This window comes from Prosopis cineraria, unplaced genomic scaffold, assembly GCF_029017545.1.
Source record: "Prosopis cineraria cultivar Desert tree isolate PC_DT_omini unplaced genomic scaffold, ASM2901754v1 PC4, whole genome shotgun sequence".
Classification (NCBI taxonomy): domain Eukaryota; kingdom Viridiplantae; phylum Streptophyta; class Magnoliopsida; order Fabales; family Fabaceae; genus Prosopis; species Prosopis cineraria.
In genome coordinates, this window is record NW_026555335.1 from 37,001,418 (window position 1) to 37,024,569 (window position 23,152).

At 31.4% G+C, this 23,152-nt stretch overlaps 3 protein-coding genes across 3 annotated transcripts; 1 reads left to right on the forward strand and 2 right to left on the reverse strand.

Annotated features, from left to right (window-relative positions):
- Positions 1 to 2: 2 nt before the first annotated feature.
- On the forward strand, positions 3 to 1,427 carry LOC129310021 (nuclear transcription factor Y subunit B-7). Its single transcript, XM_054951830.1, has one exon. It carries the CDS (start codon positions 593 to 595, stop codon positions 1,238 to 1,240), a length of 648 nt encoding a protein of 215 aa, XP_054807805.1. The 5' UTR covers positions 3 to 592; the 3' UTR covers positions 1,241 to 1,427.
- An 874-nt stretch (positions 1,428 to 2,301) lies between these two features.
- LOC129308996 (gibberellin 20 oxidase 2-like) lies at positions 2,302 to 4,296 on the reverse strand. Its single transcript, XM_054950346.1, has 3 exons — positions 3,788 to 4,296; positions 2,993 to 3,314; positions 2,302 to 2,586 (listed from the first exon to the last, which is right to left on the reverse strand). The coding sequence occupies exons 1-3, from the start codon at positions 4,294 to 4,296 to the stop codon at positions 2,302 to 2,304; spliced, it is 1,116 nt and encodes a 371-aa protein (XP_054806321.1).
- Positions 4,297 to 8,973: 4,677 nt separating this feature from the next.
- On the reverse strand, positions 8,974 to 10,538 carry LOC129308997 (gibberellin 20 oxidase 3-like). The gene is made up of 3 exons (XM_054950347.1): positions 10,060 to 10,538; positions 9,354 to 9,675; positions 8,974 to 9,258 (listed from the first exon to the last, which is right to left on the reverse strand). The coding sequence occupies exons 1-3, from the start codon at positions 10,518 to 10,520 to the stop codon at positions 8,974 to 8,976; spliced, it is 1,068 nt and encodes a 355-aa protein (XP_054806322.1). The 5' UTR covers positions 10,521 to 10,538.
- Positions 10,539 to 23,152: the final 12,614 nt, after the last annotated feature.

Consider the following 23,152-nt stretch of genomic DNA (forward strand, 5'->3'; position numbering starts at 1 on the left):
CTTTTGAAAATCTTAGATGCGACTTTCTGTCTGGACATGGAGAAGGACAATAGCATTTGAAAAATCAGCATACCGTGCCATCGCCTCGCTCGACCACATTAATATATATTTTTTACCCTTTTGAATTGACCTCTGTTCATATCCCATTTTACTATTATCAGCTGAGCTAGCCTCCACTAAATATATTGTATGAGTACCCACTCACAGAAATAAAAAAAAAAAAAAACCTAACATACGTAATACATATGCTATGTCGGTCCGGGAATCATTTTCATTGCCAAATCAACAGAGTTGAAGAATGTCAACAATGCGTATGTCACAGCAATGCTAAACTATGAGTACATATGTCTATGTATAATTGTACTATACTGGGTCATGTATGAATGGCAGTGCAATAGATATCAAGAGCGAGTCCCTAGGGTTTCATTGGTGAAAAATTACCCTCCTCTCCTCGCCTGCCTATTTTCATGCCCCTCTTTTCGTTTCTCTCTCTAACCCTTAACTCCATATTCTCTCCTCTCTCAAAAACCTCATATCACATTCCTCTCTCTCTCTCTCTCTCCTTCCTCTGTAATGAAACAGCTGATCAAGAATGAAAGATGAGAGCCCTAGCAACACGACCAATTTGCCAAGCACAGGCAGTCCTGAGAGCCCTTGCTTAAAATCATCATCATCATTATCACCAAACAAAGAACAAGATCGCTTCCTTCCCATCGCCAATGTGGGAAGGATCATGAAGAAAGTGATCCCTGCCAATGGCAAAATCTCAAAGGACGCTAAGGAAACTGTTCAGGAATGTGTCTCCGAGTTCATCAGCTTCGTCACCGGCGAGGCCTCCGATAAGTGTCAGAGAGAAAAGAGAAAGACCATCAATGGCGATGACATCATCTGGGCCATCACAACCCTAGGCTTTGAGGACTACGTCGATCCTCTCAAGTCCTACCTTCAGAAATACAGAGAGATAGAAGGAGAGAAGCTTAACGTTCCCAAACAACAACGATCTGATCAACAAAGGCTTCACCACCACCACCACCACCACCATAATCAGGAACACAATAATGCTAACAATAACCCACCTTTAAACAATAATGTATATTCTTCAACAAGTCTCATTTCTCAGCCTCATCTTCCTCCTTATGTGCCCACGGATCAGACATTTTCCTTACCAACTTTCTCATCAAATTCATTTCAGAAACAATTACAGCCCCAAGACAATATGGATTCAGTGGGGCATTGGTAGTATTATACAGACCCAAAATATATATCTTCATTTTCATTTTTCCACTACATACTTGCAATTTTGTTATGTGTAGTTCTACAGAATATATATAATGTTTATACACACATGTATACAAATATATATCCTCACATCTAACAAAATGGGCTTTCATTCTTTGCTATAATGCAGAGAATTAAAGCAGCATTAGTAATTCAGACCAAGATATACTACTTCATTCATTCATATATTCATTTTCCACTTTTTAATTTTGTTACATTTGGTGTTATTAATGCGCTTAAGTATGAAGATCCTTAAAATATTTTAACAAAATAAGCTTTAGAATCCTTCTTTTCTAATAATACAGGGGAACGTGTTATATATATCAGACTTAACCAGTGATCTTTCTGGGTGTTATACATGTTTATATACATATATATATGACGATACATTATCTAATTAAGATCTTTTTCACTGATTATCCATTTTTTGTATAAAGAAGTATTTTTTAAAATAAAATTAGCAAGTAAATAATGAAAGTCATGCATAAGCACGTACTGTCATTAATATCTTCTCTTTGCATAGTATGTTTTCTGATTTATATCATCAGTTCTCAAGGTTGGGTTTGTTGTAATTGTATGACAGAAAAGGTTTAATTTCTGGCAGAACCAGTTGCCAGAAACAACAACAATCCATGTAATATCAAATTATTGGAAATATCAGCAGTATGCATGCAGACGACCAAACACCAGTGATTATAATTATTGGTTCTTCACATTTGCCAAGATTTCTGATGGTCTTTTTTCAGCTTAATTTAAAAAGTTATATCTATAAAGAAGATAAATAAATATATTCTCACACATCACACAAACTTAAAATAAAAATTTATTCATATAACCCTTACATCATCCCGATGCGGGTGTATGGCAACAGGACTGTCAAGCGACAGACATACAGGAACATTATTAAGATAACTCAGAGGAGACAAAACAAAGCGAACGAACACATGACGACGACGCAACATAAGTTGGGCATTATTATTCAGTATATATGATAATTGACTGATAAAGATCGGAGGAGCCAAACTAATTAGCAGCAGCAGCAGAATGATTATTGGAAGAGAGAAACCATTGGATGAAGTTGGGAAGAGTATGGGTATTAGGACGATAATGGTATTGAGTGAAAGTGTAGAAATCAGACCATTTGAAATCAGGGTACTTCCTCTCTTCCTCTTTTTTGATCAATTCTTCAGGTGGCTTCACCGTCTTGTCTTTCTTTGGAATAACAAAGTACACCAATGATCTCCTTTCTTTCTCCCTGTTCACCAATGCCCTGTGCAGACAGCTCTTGTATTTCCCATTTGTCAACGCCTAATAGCATACATACACAACAAGTATCATAAGACATAGCAATATATAGATACTCCGAGTACGAGGTCAGGGAAACTAGTTAAAGTTACTTGCATCTTATTCAAAATTACCTCTTCATTGACATAGTTTATAGCATGGAAAAAAAAACCATTATAAAATTTTGTAAAGGGTCTTGTTTTAAGAACTAACGCGTAAGTTCTATAAACAAGATAAGAGGGGTTAATAAACAAAAGAAGAAACTGGGATTTGGGGTGTCTTCTTCCTCTCTAATGCCGAAAATCTCAACCCGTAGCGTTTGGAGAAATTATTTGAGTTTTTTTTTTTTTACCATTAACTAAAATAAGAGTTGGAACAGTATAGAGGACCACGGACTTCCCAAATCCGAAGAAATGAAGTTGGTATGTACTTGGAAAGTGTCGCCGACGTTGATGACAAAGGCCTCGGGTCGAGGGCGAACGGCGAGCCACTTGTTATCGATGAAGACTTCAAGACCACCAACTTGATCTTGATGAAGAATGGTGACACTGGTTGGGTCACTGTGAGGACCAGTGCCCATGGTCAGGTTTGAACTGTTGCATGGTGGGTATAAGTTGCATCTCATGATGCCTCCTCCGTCTTTGTAAAACTCCTTCAAGTATGATCGTTCCACTCCCAAACTCATCGCCAACACCACCAGTATCACTTCAGACAGATTCTTCATCGCTTCACAGAACCTCTGATACACCTCCCTGTCAAGTGTCAACCATGTTAATAATCACGTTCAATAATGAATTGTTAAGATGTGAGAGCCACCTTTCAAAAACAGGACAGATAGTAATTGGACAAAGAATAATAGAAGAACGCAGCATTTTAACTGACAAACTCTCTAGCTACTACAAAAAATATCATATGAAAACACTTCTTTTTGACTTATCACTGCGCTTCTTTGTAGCAACGCTAATCTGGTATCTTTGCATTTCAGAGTATTTTTGCTCTAAACAACTCTAATAAAGGCACTCCTGTGAGCCCCCCCCCCCAAAGAACTGCCTTGAAGTCAAATATAAGAGTTCTATATATTAATTATTTAGTCTCTTGAACCCTGAAACTCACATCAGTTAAATATAGCTGATATAAAATTTCTCTCGTGGTCAGCTTGAATCCATTAACACATACTAATTAACAAAAGTTATACTCCTGTATCATCAGAATCTTACGTACGTACCCAGTATGTTTATCAAGGTTGTCTCCGAAGGCAGACTTGAAATGCTCAATGATGTGGGAATCAGAACCTTGATTGCTATATTCAAAGGAGTAAGTCTCCTTCCATGGCAAATTGGTTTTAAATCGATCAGCATGAGCCCCAGAATAGCCCTGAACACTACCTTGCTTCCTTTTCGCATTCAGCTTCACGTCAAGAGGCTGACTGAAGATGGGCCCTATCTCGTCGTAAGCCGCTTGAATCAGAAGAGGATCGACGCCATGGTTGGTCACTTGGAAAAACCCGTGCTTCTCGCACGCCTCTCTAACCAGCTCGCAAGCCCTAGCCATGGCTTCCTCGTCGCCTTTCGCGAACTCGCTCAAGTCTATCAGTGGCTCCTTCAGATCCTCCCTCGTCGTCTCCGTCAAGTCTTCCGCCGACCACACGAACTCGCTCGGCATCTTCTCTTGCTGTTTCAGCAAGCTTGTGTCGAACACCATCACGCCGTTCTCGTATTTCCTTGTTGTCGCCATTGTCGCTCACTCTAAAGCTTTGTTCTGTAACAGAAAGGTTTGCTTTGGCTGTGTTGTGTGTCAGTTCTTGAGGCTAACGAATCCTTTATATACACTCAGCGTCCTCCTTCTATATGGAAAGATATATTTTTTGAAATTTCATTCGCTTTAATTTGTTTTTCAAAATTAAAGCAATTAATTTTGTGCATGTCTGTGATTGACTACTGGGTGCAATGAAACAGAGTTAGTTTTCAGTAAACATTTATGTATTTGCTTATTAATTAGTGAATGGGGAGCATATGACCCGATTCAATGTTGAATTCATTAAAGAGGGTGATTTTTGTTTTTGAAGAAGATGTACATGTTTTTTTTAAAATTAACAATGAAATATAATTATTTCCTATTTCTGTTCTTGATAATGTTAGTTTGTTGATCAGTTTATATTGGATGTATCATAGATGAAGGTGATATGGTTCATGAATTTCAGGATTTTGAGAAATGTTTTTAGAAAACATAATTAATAGTTAATAATTGTAGATTTCATCTTAATAAATTTTTTCAAGCTGTAAGAACTTAAATGTAATAAATGAATGTACCTATGACATAAATAATGAACATGGATCGTAGAGGTCACGCAATGAAACTATATTTATGCATTTTGCAAGGGAAAATCTAGATCATTCATTAACTTCTAATCTCAACGTTTTTCTGCTGCTTCTTTTTCCCTTTGTTTTGCTTCCTAACGTGAAGAAACATATTTAAGAGGAAAAAAATATCAATAGTTGATAAACTAATTGGACAGGCCAGATATCTAGTACTGGGATAAAATCAAGAACTGGTCCGAACCAACAGAAAATCGGTAAAACTAGTGAATTGGAAAAGAGAAATTTTAGGACAAATCCATCATTTATGTTCTATTCAATAAATTATATTAATTCAATCAAATAAAGTCTTATGTGGTATTACTTTTAATAACTTTATTTTTATAATGAAATGCCTATTCATTTTTATTTTTAATTAATAGAATATCTATTTAATTCCTTGCATTTTCTCTCCATATTATCATTAATTAATTAATTTATATTTAATGTCATCTGGATGTCATGTTTTTATTATATAATTGTAAAGTACATTTAATCTTTTTAGGATAAAATAGAGTACATTAATCTTTATGTATTACATGCATGAATTTATTATTTGTAGAAGAGGAAGCTATTACTTAAATTGGATTCTCTCTGCTTCTTCATTCATGTATTTGGAGAGAGAGTATAGCACAGGGAACATGCTTGTATATTTTAAAGTTAGTAATTTGGGTCAAGCCCGAATTTACTGGAAAAATTTAAGATTAAGCTTGAAAAAATATTTTTTTAATGTTTAGGCCTAAATAGATCCAAGAAAATTCAGGCAAAGTTCGATCAGGTTTAGGCTTGGCCCAAATATTTGAATAAAAAATAATATTTTAAAAAATATATAAAATGTGATAAATATTAATTAATTTTTTAAATTTTATATCATTTTATATCAAAATACTATATATTTGAGTGTATTACTATAGTTATTTTTTTAAAAAATTAAAAATAGTTATATTTTCATATTTTTATTATTTTTAATCAATAAAATATCTCAAAATAATATTTAAAATATATTTTAATATTAATTTTTATATTTTAAGATGCAAATTTTTTTTAAAAAAATTATATCCTATACATCATTTGTGTATAAAAAAATTAATTTTATATTTTTTATAAAATAAGATAATTAATTTTAAAGTAAAAATAAAATTAAAAATGATTTTAAAAATAAAATTTAGGTATGTATGAATTTTTGACTCTATTACTAGATAAACATAATAAATAAAATAATATTTTGAATAATTACTTGGTTATTGTCCATGCTAGACTTAGTTAAAAATTAATAATAAACTAGAATAAAAATTTCTTATATTTAAGGATTAAGTAATATAAAAAGTTAAAGAAAAATAATTTAAAAAAATAATATTTTACTCATAATTAAATAATTTTGATTTATATAATATAATGATGGCTATTTTTTTATATTCATAAAAATAAAAAGTATAACTTACTCAAAAGTTATTAAAAACTTTGAACTAGTTGGATAATAATTTTAAGTTAGTAGTCTACTGATGATTGAATTGAGATCAACTTAATTATAATTAAAATAATATAATTTAATTAAAATATATAAAATATTTATATATTACTATGATAAGAGAAATATTTAAACAATTAAGATATTAATTTATAAGTAAAGAAAATATTTATAAATAAATTATACATAATATAACAAAACAATAATAGAGCTACTTAAGTACAAAGTTAATGAGTTATTTTTTATTTTATTCTTTTAAGGTTAAAATAATATTTTATGTTTAATAGAATTATTTAAAAATTAAAATTGATTTAAAAAATAAAAAAATATTTTAAAAAAGTTTTTGACATTCGGGCCAGACCAAATAAGTTTGAAATTTAAAGGTGTTAAAGTCAAGCTTGACTGTAAGGGCTTTTTAGAAGGAATATGATACTTGAAGTTTAATTCGAATAAGTCCAACCTGTCCTAATTATCGGTTCTAATATAATTCTCACAAATTTACTAGTGGAGGAAGCTAAGTGCGTATGAATCTAGGCTCGCCATTCATTTGCCAATTTCGGAAGTGTGTCCAACACATTCAAAGTATCAAGCTGACGAGGAAGTCAACTTAAGTTTCGTTTGATTGTTATAAAGGAAGGAAATGAAATAAATTAAAAAAAATGCAAATAGTTAAAGTGTGGATGGGAAGACAAGTCAAACATTATCTCACCAAGTGAGATTAGTTGTATAAATCACATGACATGTAAATTGAACTTGGTTAATAGCTAATTAAATATATATTCAGATATTTGCTTCCACTACTCTTTATAATTGAGGTATTTTTAGTCTTTTCATCAGAATCAAGGGGATGCTATTATTTAAAAGACGAAAAAAGTATTTAATTTTACCAATATTTAAATTCATGTTTTAATGAAAAAAGAGTTAAATTAAATGGAAAAAGGAGCAACAAACATTAAAAATAACAATATATTGAAAAATCATAATAAATATTTTTCTAGTGTCTTATCATTCACCCTGAAAACTCATATGATAACTTGCCTAAATATCCTTCTATATCTTTTTGTTATATAGGGTTAAAAATGATACGTTCAACCTAATCGCTGGCACCTCCAATAATCTTCATCTTTGTCCAAATCACCTGAATCAATTTTCCACCAGTTTTTCATAGTAGCTGTCACGCCAACTTTTTTTTGTTTATACCATCGTTTTTCAAACATTTACCATTAGTTCCTACAATTTTACAACAGTAGAACTTTCCTTTAAATTTAGTAGAAATTAACTTTGGTCACATATGACACCTGATGTAATTTAACCACACAAAATGTATTCTATACATAACATTTTCATCAATTTTACTGTTATTTTGTTTTCAATCGATACTTGACTTTAATGCTTGTGATGTGGTTTCCAATTTTAACCGCCAAATCAATATTATATTGATGGATTCAAGAGTCGATAAATGGGGGCCAAATCGGAAACAAATCATTTTAACAAGTAAAATCTACTTTTCCTGAGGCCATTAAAGTATAATCTTCTCCAAATTATTTCTAACTTGTCTCTTGCGAAATTTGTAAAAAAATGTATAAATTCTGCTCTCCCACTCAATAAAAAATTCTTTGATTTTGCAAACCATGTCTCCTTATCTCAGGTTTATTAAGAGTCAACTAATTTTCTCTTGACAGCTCTCTGTAAAAGCTAAGTTAACACTATATCATCTACAAATAACATCCATTTTGGAATTTTCTATTGTATATACTCAACTAGAATATAAACATATGATTTAAAGACAAACTATTCAGTAATTTAATGAAAATCGTTTCTCATGTTTTCCTCTTAAAAATATATCTATCTTTTATTCCACGAAATCCAGAGAATTCACAGTTATTTAATTAAAAATTTTAAGATCATCATAATGAAAACAAATTATGTTATTGAAAATATAAATTTAATGGAGTCAAATTGTGCTGATAAAAAAAATGGAGCCAAATTGAATTTAAGCTTAATTTAATATTAAATATTATTTAATATTAATATCTTCATTCCACACCACATTTATATGTACTTGTGCCAGCGTATATATGAACATACATATATATATAGATGATGTTTATACACATCCTCACATGCAACAAAATGGTCTAATTTCCTTCTTTTCTAATAATAAAGAATAAGCTTTGGTGATTCAGAACAAAATGCCTTTATTCATTTGCCACTTTATTGTAGTAATTTGTTACATGTAGCGCAGCATATATGAATATCAGAAATGTATGTAAATATTTAGGTGTTGTGTTTCTCCTTAATTACATATAACAAAACGGGCTTTCCTTCGTTTCTGATATTCAGTAAAGATAAAGCCAAACGCTGGTATTAATTAATTGCTTAAAAGTATAAACACATTCTCAGACAATTGAATTAAAAATTTATTCATTATAACTCTTACACCTGCACTGTGTGGGTGGGTGTGTAGCCACTACCAAGACAGAAACATGAGATAAATCAGAGACCAGACAACGAGTACATCCATTGACAATAAGCAACATAAGTACTTGGGTTATTCAGAGTAATATAATTATGAGTACGATGATATACTCAAGCATCTTCAGCAGTTGGAACAGAATCCTTGGAGGGAAGCCATTCAAGGAAGCGATTAAGAGTCTCAGTATCAGCTGTATAATAGATCTGTGTGAATGTGAACATATCACGCCACTGGAAATCAGGGTACTTCCTTTCCTCTTTCTCTCCGAAGATCAGCTCAGGTGGTTTCACTGTCTTGTCTCTGTTCGGAACCACAAAGTAAGCCAACGATCTCCTCTCATGCTCCTTCAGCACCATAGCCCTATGAATACAGCCCCTGTATTTCCCATTCGACAAAGCCTAGTACGTCCAAACACACAAGCGCGCGCGTAAATTAACATAACATGCAATGAACATGCATGTAATAATAATTAACTTAACCTTAACCTACATACCTGGAAAGTGTCGCCGAGGTTGACGACGAAGGCCTCAGGACGACGTTGACAGACGAGCCACTTGTTGTCCATGAGAACTTCGAGACCAGCGTCTTGATCTTGATGAAGAATGGTGATGCAGACGGGGTCGCTGTGAGGTCCTTTGGCTATGGAGAGATTGGAATTGTCGCATGGACGGTATAAGCTGCATCTCAAAATGCCTCCGCCGTCTTTGAAATATTCCCTGAAGTGTGATCGATCCACTCCCAGACTCATCGCAATCACCTTCATCACCACTTTAGTCAGCTCCGTCATCGCTTCAACGTACCTCTCATACACCTTCCTGTATATATATGTAACCAAATTCAATCAAACTATTCAAAATTACTAATCAAATCATACATGTATGTGTACATGTAAGAACCAATAGGAAAGGGGAGTAACGGTTCAAAAATAGGAAAAAAGAACATATAGGAAAATAGATTCAAAATCATGTGTCCTTAGTCATTATTAAGTCAAATTTTCTTTGACATGCACATCAGCTACTTCAAAGGTGTGCCCAATAATCACACACAAGTATGGGGCAAAGTCAAATTTTGTGATACCACTTATGGTGGGAATGGAGAGAGAAAATCCCAAAATGGAACAGAGAACAAATAGACAAGAGCAACATAAGAATGCCAAATTTTTAATTTCAAATCTGAAGGCTTAAATTTACATTACTTACCCGGTGCGTTCAGGAAGGTGTTCTCCGTAGGCAGTCTTGAGATGGTCAATGACTTGAGTGTTAGATCCAACATTGCTGTAATGAAGAGAGTAGATCTCTTTGAATGGTACGGTGGACGAAAACTTTTCATCATAAGTTCCTAAATAGCCCTTAACAGCACCACGCTTCCTCGCGGCAATCATCTTCAATTCCTTTGGCATTCCGAAGATGGAATCAATCTCTTCGTACGCTTCTCGAATCAGAACAGGATCGACGCCATGGTTGGTCACTTGGAACAAGCCGTGCTTTATGCACGCGTCTCTTACAAGCTCGCAAGCCCTAGCCCTAGTTGCATCGTCGCCGTTCATGAACTCGACCAGGTCTATGAATGGCTCGTTCAGATACTCCTTCGTCTCAGTCGTTGTCGAGTTTCCGTTGGCCTCGACCGGCTTCACTCCATTCTCATGTGTTGTTGCCGCCATTGTCGCTCACTCTCTAAGCTTTGCTCTGTAACAGAAGGTTTGGTTGTGTTTGTCCCAGAGGCTGACGAATCCTTTATATACACTCAGCGTCATCCATTATTGATGGATATTACTCGTTGCTTATCAGTTTATCGTTTTCCATGGTTCATGAATTTCCGGATTTTGAGACATGTTCTTAGGGGAGATTAAAAGTAATAAATGATTGCTGATTTCTTCATGAAATCATTAATTTTCTGTTCCCATGATGTTAACTACCTCCAAATACATGAATGTATGATCAGTAGAAAGTATCTAAATTAATGAAAAGCTTCTTCCTTGCACAAATAATAAGTTCATGCATGTACTATTGTAATGATTCGCAAAAAATTCATGCATCTAGTATTAATGTACTATAAATAAAGATCAATGTACTTGCATAAATGATACAATTCACAAGTTTAATGGAGGGAGGGCATTTTGGAGATAAAGTTTCCAACTACATGAATCCGCGGGGTGCTCATGTTATTTGAATTAAAATACAGTGGCATTCCTTGCATTTTACTAAAACTATAAAGATTTGGCTTACCAAGTCAAACTGATATATTCTCTCCATTTCTATATGTAAGAAAAAAAAAATTATATCATAAAATTTTAAAAAGTTAATTAACTATAATAATTATGTCTAAAAATAAAAAAAAGTAAACTAAAATGTCATGTATTAATTAATATAACCATAACATATATTAATTATTTTATTAATGTAAATTATGAAGGTGATTGAAAAAATGTGTAATAAATATTTTTTGAAGTAGGTGATTTTACTTATAAAAAAAATTAAAAATAGTAGTTTCTTTAATAATAAAAAATGAAGGGAGTAAGTGATAGGAGCCTTCATAAAATGAGTAGCTAGGGTTCAAACTCTCGCGTTTACATGTAACTTTTTTTTTTTTTTTGGATAAAAGTGTGTGTAGCAATTTAATTGGGAAGAGTCATCTTTTGCGCTCACTATCCTAAAGAAGAAAAGTTGTGCGGCAAAATCTATTTATTGTACTCATAAAAAATTTATAAAAAAATTCTCTTTATTTTTAAAACCTGCGATTTTAATCCAATGTGTCAGGAGGTCCCATTAAAGATTTTAAAATACTTAATTTTTTATTTTTAATTATACAACAAAATTTACAATCGTCAATGTACTTCAAAATCTAATTGTCTCGCCTCCCCCTAATTTAAAAAAACTTTAGATAATTCAATATAATAGCATTTAAATAAATAAGTTAAAATTATTTATCAAAATTAATCAAATTTTAAATAAAAATAAAGATAAATAATATTAAGTGAGTTATCTCTTGTTATATATTAAACCCCTATTTAACTAAGTTTTGTGTTTGAAATATTATTTTAGCCCACTTATACATTTAAATTTTTTTAATAAATACTAAATAAATAAGTTTTCAATTTTTTCAAGTTGGACTATCCTAATCAAATGTTGAGTTCAAGCAATGAAAATGTAACACTATTAGGGAGATCCCATTAAAGATTTTAAAATATTTAATTTTTTATTTGTAATTATGCAAAAAAATTTACAACTTTTAATGTGCTATATAATCTAATTGTATCATCTCCCACTAATTTAAAATAAAACTTTAAATGAAAAATATGATGATATTTAAATAAATAATTTAAAATATTATTAAAATTAATAAAATTCAAATATAAGTAAACATAAATAATGTTAAGTAACTTATCTCTTATTATATATTTAATCCCTATAAAATTAACTTTTTTTTAGCATGCATGAAAATGTATCAACATTAATAGTAGAACTATCCCAATTTAATTAGGTTCAGACTCACTTTTTATATAAAGAAATGCCTAATATTAAAGCTCATTATAAGTTTGAGTGAGTAAAGTTCAGAAAGCTCAAATTATGTTATGAACGAGAGGTCATAATGATTAGAAGGAAGGAGAGAGAGCTATTTTCACATCTTGACATTATAGTCTCAATAAATTGGCTTTTGTAAATTTAATAATCGTTGGATCAAGCTGAAATTTGATCAATAAATTTATAAAATTTATTTTATCATTTTTAATAGTTGGATCATTGATTCAATAACTAGTGTGAGAGTTATGCACTTCATCACTCTATCTGTAGTTTGGGTATTTTTCATCTTTTTTATCCTCTTTTATAAGCTTATTGCTTTGACATTTTGGCTAGTTGTTTGCACTTATTTATACATTTGTTTGAGAATCTTTTGTACCTTATTTTGATTAGAGTGGAGCTAAGTTTCATGGGTCTAAACGACCCATGATTTTTGCCATTGTATTAAGAGGTTTTTCATGTTAATAGTTTCTTGATTAAATTATGCTATTTATTTTTATGCTATATATTTATTTGCTTCTTTGAAATTCTAACAAGTGGATGAGAATTTATTTTTATTAAGTTGTGCTTTTCTAATCATAATGGTATCACCGTGCTCTCTAGGCAAGAAAAAAATTTGGCACGAATTACATCTTCGGGAAGAGCTCGTTACAATGCAGACAATAGCGTTCCCCAAATCAAACAACTTATAGCAGAATTAACAAAAAGAAGGCTTATCAATGATGAAAAGAAAACACATCAGAATGAAAGGACTTGTAGATATAAGCAGTGTAATTAAACATCAACATTTTCCGACAAAAGTCTTGTTTTCTATTTAAAGAAAAGGCATGCATTTTTTTTTCCTTGACTGAAATGAAACATGGAAGCATGTTAAAGTACATTTTTTAGCTAAATTTACTTTTGATACATTGTTCCTTGATAGCGGTTTTAACCTTCCCAAACTATCTTAGAAACTCAAAATATACAACTTGATCCATTAATTTGAAGGATATATAATTAATTGCATTGACAACAACATATATCAAGTTTTCTGATAACTGATATACATTATATTGATCACATATTTTTAGCCAAACGAATATATTATCTTCAGCTAGTGCTAGTAGGTAACTCTAAAGCTTCACTTGAAAAACAAAGTAACTCCAAGGCTCTAGCCCAAAAAACAATTTCTCTATAACATTTTCTACACCTTTTCCAAGAGACAAAATTTAGATCCGTTCCTGTGATATGATAGTCATGTAAGACAGAGATCAACATATGACTATTATGCTACATGAGAATATCTAAATTTAGAAATACAAAAGAGAAAGCTTCAATATACTAGATCACCAAGGAGCTTTAGACAGTTCTCGAAATTCAGTCTCCAATCTCTCAAGGTTCAGATTGTGGAAACCAAGCTCACCATCAAGTCTATTTATGGTCTTTTTCACTTTCTCAAGCTTTAGTTCAAGAACTTTCTTTTCCTGTTCAGCTTGGTCTCGTTCAATTTTTGTCTCTTTGTACCTCTTAGATTTTGACGCTAAACTCATGAGCTTTTCCAGCCTAGCAAGCAAGAAACTAACATTCATGCCAAAGATTTCAAGGCCTTTCAAAGATTTGTACCACACGGCAAAACTATCTGAAGGAGTTGTGAGCTTGCTGGCTCTAATGGCGTCAGCAATGTTAATAGTCTCACAGATCATTCCAACAACCAGTTTACTGTTTTGACCTTCAAGAAGATGCTCATGAAGAAACATTCTCTGACTGCAGCAAAGTTCATAGTACTTGGTTTTGAGGTGTTTGGATAGTTCTGAATCAAGTACTAGGCCATTGACCACAACACTGAAATCCTCAATGCTTGTGACTTCTTGGAAAGCGATTATAGATTCTGATAATCTAATCCCATTCAAAACTTCAGGGCCCAAATTTTCATCTAGATCACTGGTATTTTCAGGTTGGTCTAATGGCAGTATGTTAGGCTCATAGATCATTTTGCTATAGTTTGAATCATTTTCTTGCGGAGAATCTAGAAAGATGAGATCATAAGAAGCAATTAGAAACATAGAAATGTCAAAGTAAACAAAGAAATGAGAATCATATAAAGGAAACTTACCAGAATCATGTTGCTTCATGCAACCGTCTAAATTTAGAAGGCTGAGAGCAACATCTACTTCGTTTGACCCATGAGATCTTATGATGTACACCTTTGGACACGAAAGACACTAAAAATTACCAACTTGACTCAAGCAATGAAGCATTGTGGCAAATTCTCACTAATTAGTAATTTTTCTCATAATTGTGAAACTATTACCTTGAACTTATAAGGCTGGATCAAGTGGAAAACTATAACATCTCCTTCAAGTAAATTGTGAGCCAAGGAAAACCCTCTCCACCCACCGCTTAAGCCCACTTTCTCAGTAAGATATTTTGTTTCGTATTCTCTACCATTCTCATCTTCCAAAACAATCATAGTATCAACCTTTGGCAAATGCACTTCACAAAAATGTTTAGGAAGACCCTGCCATTACAAAATTTTGTGCCAAGTGTATTATTCTTGTACTTCAAGATTTTATATATATATATATATATATATGACTACTTAACTGGATCAATTTCAAGCATTGTCAAGCCCAATTGAAGCTACCTCATTTTTTTCTATAAAGTTTTTCAATAAAAACATAACATGTAAAAGTTTCCGTAAAAAATATCAAATCCTCAATATTTTCATTAGAGAACCTGATATCAAACACTTAAAAACAATGCTCAAGTTTCATGCTAAGGGATTTTACCAGCCAAAATCCACCAGACACGTGTGATCGGAGCATGAACTTGATAAGGCTTGGAAATTCATGAGATAGATTTGCTTGAACCTCTTTTGCTCGTTCCAAAGCATGAGACTCAGGATCAATGGTTGATCTCTTTGGTCTATATATATTATACAAGTGAAAATGTGGAGTCATTGATTTCTATGTTCTACAATATATCATTAGATTATGTAGCCATACAGGTAAATTTGACTAACCTCAAAGGTCTTTCTGGTTTCTTACTTGTAACCTGTTTAAATTTCTATCCAATAAGACACCTCATGATACATCAACAAACTATTTTTACATACACACACAAATAAAATATGAAACAAACTGTAATTTATACACTATCTAACCAATGTAAAGATATGATGAAATAAGCTAGTTTAATTAACTGGGCAATTTGTTAAAACTATCATTGTTTTCATGTCCAGATAATCACGTAAGTTCTGGGAAAAAAAGAAAACTTTCATTACAGGTATATGTTCCATTTTTCTTCTTCCATATAGCATATAGCCAAGTATGCTTGAAAATATAAATTACCTCATTCTAGGCAAAGATATATCAGTTTTACCATTTTTATAAGTAATTAAATTACTATCATTCTTGACACCCCTTATCTACCAGCTAATTTCAATTTTAGTCACAAACTCCAAGATAAATCAAAACTTTCATTTGGTGGTTTTTCCTTTTTTTTTTCATGACCAAACAAATACTAAAATGAAACATCATAGTAAGCGCAATGTCAACTAATTTTGAAGCTCAACATAGAGAGCCGTAGAGTTTCTTTTTACCTTCTTTTGTATTCTGCCTCTCTTTACCTGAAATGAAATATTTTGTAGCACTCAGAACTCATTTAAAATTTGAAAATTAGAAAAAGAAATAAAAAACCCACAGAGAGAGAGAGCTTTGAAAGAGTAGAAGCTCTTGGTTTCATATTGGATTCTTTAACAGGCCACATGGGTGATCTTCAAGTTCCTCCGTGATATCTTCTTTCTAGCTTGAGGAGGAAAACAAGTTCTGAGTGATGGGTGATATGAGAGAGATGAAGAGGCGGTGTTAAAAAATAAGTAAATAAATAGTAAAAATAGAAATAAACGAATCAGTGTTTTGAACTAATACACGCATAGCATCTAGTAATAAACGGCTAAATGCACAATATTTTTTCATGTTGACAAGTGTGAGTGAATGAAAGGCTTCGTTACTGACAATTGGGCTTCAAAAGTTTATCCTCTCACGTTTTTCCGTGTTTTTTCGATTACTCTCCTTTTTTCATCAACCCATATATTTATAAAAATAAATAATATTTATTAGTGTTAAACAATATTAAATAGATAAAATGTTTTTACTAAAAACAATTTTTAAACTCAAATGCAATTTTTAAAGGTATTATTTCTTATATAGAATAATAAATATAAATAGTACTAGTTTTTTTGAAGTGATTTGACCGTGAAACCTTCCACCAACACTTTCTCCAGTTCAATGATACATCTAGCTACTTTTTATCATCTTGCCCATAAATTTAACCCAAATTTTATATTTTAATATAAAAATCATCAAGTAGTTGAGAAAAAATTATTTTTAATTGCCAAATTTTAAAATATAATAATAAACTTTGGATAACTTTCTATATACAAAAAAATATAGAACGTCCATATTTGCTGGTGAAAGACAGTGGCCCTGATGTTTTCCAGCAATAGAGTAGAGAAGATACAAGTATTGTAATGGTGTGTAACTCATTTGAAATGATTAGACAAAAAACATGAAAAAGATAACAATTCATGACTTGTCAATTCATATTTTATAACTTTATCAATGTATGTGTATACGTGTGTAATGCTCCATAATTCACGCGGATAAGCCTGATAAGTCAGTTTGCTTGCGTGACAAGCACCTAACATTTTCAAAATAAAAAAGAGCCAATGATTTTAGTCAGTCCATAATAAAAACCTCAACTTTATAATTAGTTTGAAAGCACAATCCTAAAATCTAAATCACAAAACTTCAATAATATTGGAATAAAGTATGAAAATGCTATGCTTAATGTAGGCAAATTGATAGGCAGACAATATCAGCTCTGGTTTCTCTCTAGTATACAACATATCAGACAAAAATCGTTGACTTAACATAACCTAAGATATACACAACACAACAAAAAAATCATCTGCCATATGCCCATATGCATCAACCAAATAGCTTCCTTAATTGTTTTCCTCGTGTATAGTATAAACCAATAACAACAAAAATAACAGTTCATGAGTAGAGAGAGTGATCATATTCAAAAATACCTCTTTGTCATTGGGGTTCAGAACCAATGCGTGCCCTTGTTCTCAGTATCAGAAAAGCTTGTGATTCCTTGATGAGTAACTCTGGAAAACCACAAATCTATGACCACAATAATATAAAATATCGAGATTTTTCACAACCAAGTTGCCACGTGGGCAGACATTGTTGGACGGCGCGAAAAATGCATAGCTCCGAGTCAGAAACCTTCAGCCAAAAAACAGAGCAAGAGCGAAGAAGACGACGCAGAGAAAGAACATAAAGAAGAAGAATGTACCATTCGGTATGAAAGCATATGGAAGATAATTGAAGCACACAGAAGGAGGAGTAGAGAAGACGTTGAAGAAGTGGGAGTTCAAAAACCAAAACGTCAGAAGGATTTTATTACCCGGAAGGAAAAACAGCGCAAAATTTGAAATTTGAATAGAAAGCCAAAAATGAGAAAGAAGAATAAAATTGTGATGGGACAGAATTGTTCTGACAGCATACAATAGTGATCGTGAAAACCATGGCTAAGTTATTGAGAAAGAAGAGAGATGCCAAGTTGGTGAAATGAAACTATGAAAGAGTGAAGAAGCAGGCACCAGGCAGGCAGGTAAGAGGCTAGGATGATGATTGATAAGCATTGGAATCTGAAAAACGCAGCTGTGATACAATCGGAAAATAATTCAAACTACTTTTCTGAGCCAAGAAGAAATGAACCATGAAAGTACATAGAAGTAGTCACTTCCTTCATATTTTAATTTTATGATACGTATTTATCATATCCATATTTTGAAAGTCCTCACATGTCATTCGACCTGTCTAAAATAACATGTATAGCCCTGTTTTGTCACACTCGCGTATATTGAAAAATATAAACAGAATTTTAAATCATTATGCTTGGTTTAGTGTTGTTAATTTAATTTACATAACATTTTGTTTTCCATAAATCATTTTCATGGAATCTATAAATGTTAATGATAAATTTTGGACCAATCCCTTTTTACCCAATCCCTTTTTATAGACGTTATAAAGTCAAATACTGGAGGATATATATTATTTATATCTTTGTTTAAACTTTTTTTTTTTTGTTGAGTTAAGTTAGCTCATTTAATCTTTATAGTTACCTAATTTTTCAATTCAACTCATCAAAGCAGGGTAAGCTATTCTAAAAATATATATATAAATTTCTTCATTGCAATATGACCAGTTTATTCAAAATTTGTTATTTTTATCTGTTTGCAAAGTGAATAAAGTATTGAAATGGAAAATCAATCTTATTTTTCCCCAAATTGAATGAAAAAATGTGGAACATGCATGATTATTGATTAGCATATCAATACCATTGATTTCAAATTTTCGAATTTACATTTCCTTCATAACTGACACTATCACATTTCCTTTTTTTTTTGACATGATCCCATTTCAAAGGTGCCTCGGGCCTGCAACGAGAAAAATCAAAGGCTAGCAAAACTACAATAAAATAATGGAATAATACAGACAATTTCGTAGGGTTTTGTAAGAACTAAGATTGAGTTTTGAATCCGGCATTCGGCTACACATGGAAGTATATCACACCTTTTTTTTTTTTTTAAATAGAAGCTGAATACCATTAAAAACCTAACAACAGATACAAAAGGTCAACAAAACTAACCCAAAAAAAAAAAAACCAGCAAAGACCTACTCTTTCATCATCTTCCAATCCTGAATTAGGATATGCATGATGATCGAAGAAACAAAAACTCCACATTAACTACGTCAAATAACACAAACTCACCGAATCAAATCACTGAAACGAATTTCAATGCATCCTAATCCTAGCTAGAATTACATTACACAATCGCATCAACAGATCACAGATTCTTAGTCCATGACTTCCCTTTGGAAATTAGAACAGATAGACCAAAAATTCGCTACAGTGAAGGAGGAAATCACCGAAGGAATCATTCGGAAAACGGAACATATCACCAGATCCGGTTTTCTCCCGCCGCCTGTGCACCGGACGAGTTCCACTTGAAGATTGCGGCAAAAATTTTGCTTCTCACTCTGGTTCGGGAAGGGGTTGCGTCTCTGTAAGAGCAAATCCGGCGACGGACGACCAGCGCCGGTTTCGTTACTAGCTCGCCGGCAGCATCGCCAGACTTGTCCCTGTTGAACATATCGGCAAAGATCTTCCCTTTGATGCTGCGTCGGTTACCGGGAACGTTGCTGAAGGTACCCCTGGGATGGGGGTGGATAGCATTACCGGTGGCCGACATGATTCTTGAGGGTGATCACTCCAATGAGTATCTTTTGAACTAACAGAGGATAAATAGACAGAGGAATCTAAATCTTGTGCTGGGCTGCACTGACACGACGACGAAGCCGATCTGTACCTTCCTCCGCGTGCTCAGTTTCAGGGAATATAATAAAACGGAAAGTTATTAGTAGAATGGAATGGAACGATCTTCTTCGGATTTGGTTGATTCTATTACTCTGTGCAATGGAATTCTTTTTTTAATTTCTTAAAAAATACCAGCTGGTTGCCACGTAGCTCAAAAAAAGTTAAAATAATGATGAACAAGCAGTCTCACTTGTGTCAAGGGAAAATTGTTTTATTTTTTCAAAATTCTAAAATAAAATTATTTCAATTAAAAAATAAGAGTACTTCGCATGCTTTTAAAAAAAAATTCAACACATTCTTTTCTTTTAATATTTTTAAATATTTATTTTCATTCACACAACTATTAATTAATAATTAAATAAAATAATAAAATACCTTTTTAATAAATTATATTTAAGAACCATATAAGTTTTCAATAGTAATTATAATATAAATTATAAAAAATAAGATTAAATATAAATAAAATTATTTATATAGTAGGATGGTACAACCAACGAAATTATTTGCACAATAATTTTTAAATTTAAAATATATAAGTTAATGAAAATAATATTCCAAACATAATTAAAAATTTAATAAATTAGGGAAAAATATTTTAGAAATAATAAAAAATTTAATATAAAGAAACATGAATTAATTAATATAATTTAGATCTATTTTATAAATTTTAATCTAATTTATGTTTATTAATTTTAATATTTTGTAAAATGTTTCTGTAAATATTACCACAAGTTCATAATATTCTTTAAAATAGAGAGAAGAAAGAAGGAGCAAGATTATGACAATAGATTGATTATTTTTAATTTTTTTCACAGATCTTAATTAATATAATAAAATATTTTAGAATATTAGATGTAATGTTTCTAACAATGTTAAGAAATGGATTCAAATGTATGTTTTAAAAACACAAGTGAGACTTCTGTAATTTTAACAAATTTGAAGGGACGTCAATATATTTTATTTTGAAAATTATAATGCATTTTTTATGTAAAAAGAAGTATATAATACATTTTAAATATTTTTAAATGTAATTGATGCAGCTTTTTTTTTTTTGAAAAATAACTTCAATCAAGAGTGTTGTTGATCATTCTTTTTAATTGAGACAGATTTTTAAAAGAATAAATCTAAAAATATGTATAATTTTAAATATTACTAATTATTTATTTATTGGAAATGTAAATTAATTAAAACCTGGAAATATAATTATATGCCTGAAAAAATATATAAAATAATCCCTTAATGCAAAATGGTGTTTACAGTTTAGGTAATGTTTGAGGGTTTTTTAGAGTTAAGAGGTAAAAATGTCTCAAATTTTTTTTAAAAGGAGCACTAAATACCTTTACATTTTTTATATAATGATGAGGTGAAATTGCTCTCTTTTAAAAGTTTTCAAAAAAGATTACTCTAACTAAAAGGTAAACATAGCCAATGCTTATTTAAATTTTTTTTGAGATATTATTAGCCCTTAACCCTATTTATAATAGAAGGAAAGCATGTGTTAGGTAGATTTTGATTTCTATGAATGTTTATATAATTTTTAAAAACTAAAAAGATGCTTTAGTATTTAAAGTAAAATAGAATAAAAGTTAGTGTATTTTACTATATTTTTAACTTGATATTTTATAATATATCCAATCCAGCACTAAAGTAAATTACGAAGTACTCCATCGCCCTAATTCGTATGATATTTATGGACAAAATTACATGCATCAATGAAGTTTTTTAAATACAATTTAAAACTTTATTTTTTTAAAACAAATATATAAAATTTTAAAAATATTATTTATTTAATACTCTATTAAAAAAAGAGGATACAATGAGAATGATAATATTAAAAAAATATTATTAATGAAACTTCATTTTTATCAAAACTTTTTATATTTTGAGATGATAAATCTCTTCCAAAAGTGTTTTATAATTAGGACGGAATGAGTGTAAATTAATTCATATTCAAATGTTTATTATCATATTATGAAAAATCATTTGACTTCTATAATTTTGCTCAATTAAAATCTAATCTCTCAACTTTAATTTAATATAATTCATTATAATTTTGATTTTATTGAGGTTGAGTTACTAAACTTTGACTTAATACAATTCATTATAATTTTGATTTTATTAAGGTTTAGTTACTAAACTTTGACTCACGTTACCTCAATTCCAATAGCCTTAACAATTTTTAATATTGATTTTTATATTTTAAAAAATAAAATTATAATGGATAAAATTATTCCTTGAAAGTTAGGAACTAATAATATTTTATATCATTAAGTCAGGTTGAAATCCTTTCTCATTTCCTCAAATTAATTTTCCTTTCAAACAATAGCATTTTTCATATAATTTATTTCCATTAACAAGGTTGAAATATTTAACCTTATTTTGTTTTGTTGGTAATAAAATCTTTAACCTTATTTAAACTATTGAGGCTTTTCTATTAATTTAATTACTATTAGTTTATTGTCCCATAGGAGTGGTACTCTTACATAGGGGTGCACATGGGCAGGGCTGGGCTGGGCAAGAACCTGCCCAATGCCCAGCCCGAAGAATGAATGGGCTGTAAAATACAGCCCAAAGCCCAGCCCTGCCCACAAAATGCCCTATTAGTTTGGGCTGGGCTGGGCTGACTGGGCAGCTTTGCCCGGCCCATCAAATAATCGCCCTGCCCTTTAAATTCACAAATCTTTTTATCATTTTGAAATAAACTTTCACAAATCAATAATAGTCTTATGCATCAACTCAAAATAGCATCCATAAATCCACAATAATAATGACAGTCACAATATCTAATTATCCATAATTCAACACCCTACTTGAAAATAAGTCTTGGCACAATATCAAATTATCCATAATTGAATCCAAAATAACAGTTATGATCATTAAAAACAACAAATTTCACAAAAGCTTGGAGCATCATATGAGAAACAGTAATTTAAAAGAGTAGACTCCAATTAATAAAAGACTTCTTCCTAACTCCCAACCTATATGAATGGAAGAGGAAAAATATGTCATAACTAAACATATTAAAATCCTTATTCAAGGAAAATGCATAGTAAATCTTGAATGGAGTAAAAGGAAACTCACATGCAAGCCAACATTTGCTCTAGAATGTATCAGATCTACCCTCCTCTAGATAAAAGGGGTCAAAAGAAATGGAATCTGCAGTAGTCGAAGCATAACTTTGGTAAATAGCAAAGCAGAATAAAGGGGGCCAACAGGGGGCATGCATGCATAAGGGACCTATAACTAGTGTCCACTTCATCCAATTTAACCAAATTTACACACTTGCTATTTAATTTTTTAGAGTTAATAAAGGGTCAAGATATACTTGTAAAGAATCACT

Excerpts from the sequence above, each read along its gene's own strand:
- LOC129310021 (XM_054951830.1), top strand. The coding sequence starts at position 593 with ATGAAAGATGAGAGCCCTAGCAACACGACCAATTTGCCAAGCACAGGC.
- LOC129308996 (XM_054950346.1), bottom strand. The coding sequence starts at position 4,296 with ATGGCGACAACAAGGAAATACGAGAACGGCGTGATGGTGTTCGACACA. Across the intron at positions 3,315-3,787 it reads AACCTTGATAAACATACTGG|GGAGGTGTATCAGAGGTTCT; the intron begins GTACGTACGTAA and ends GACACTTGACAG. Across the intron at positions 2,587-2,992 it reads ACGTCGGCGACACTTTCCAA|GCGTTGACAAATGGGAAATA; the intron begins GTACATACCAAC and ends GTATGCTATTAG.
- LOC129308997 (XM_054950347.1), bottom strand. The coding sequence starts at position 10,520 with ATGGCGGCAACAACACATGAGAATGGAGTGAAGCCGGTCGAGGCCAAC. Across the intron at positions 9,676-10,059 it reads CACCTTCCTGAACGCACCGG|GAAGGTGTATGAGAGGTACG; the intron begins GTAAGTAATGTA and ends ATATATATACAG. Across the intron at positions 9,259-9,353 it reads ACCTCGGCGACACTTTCCAG|GCTTTGTCGAATGGGAAATA; the intron begins GTATGTAGGTTA and ends TGGACGTACTAG.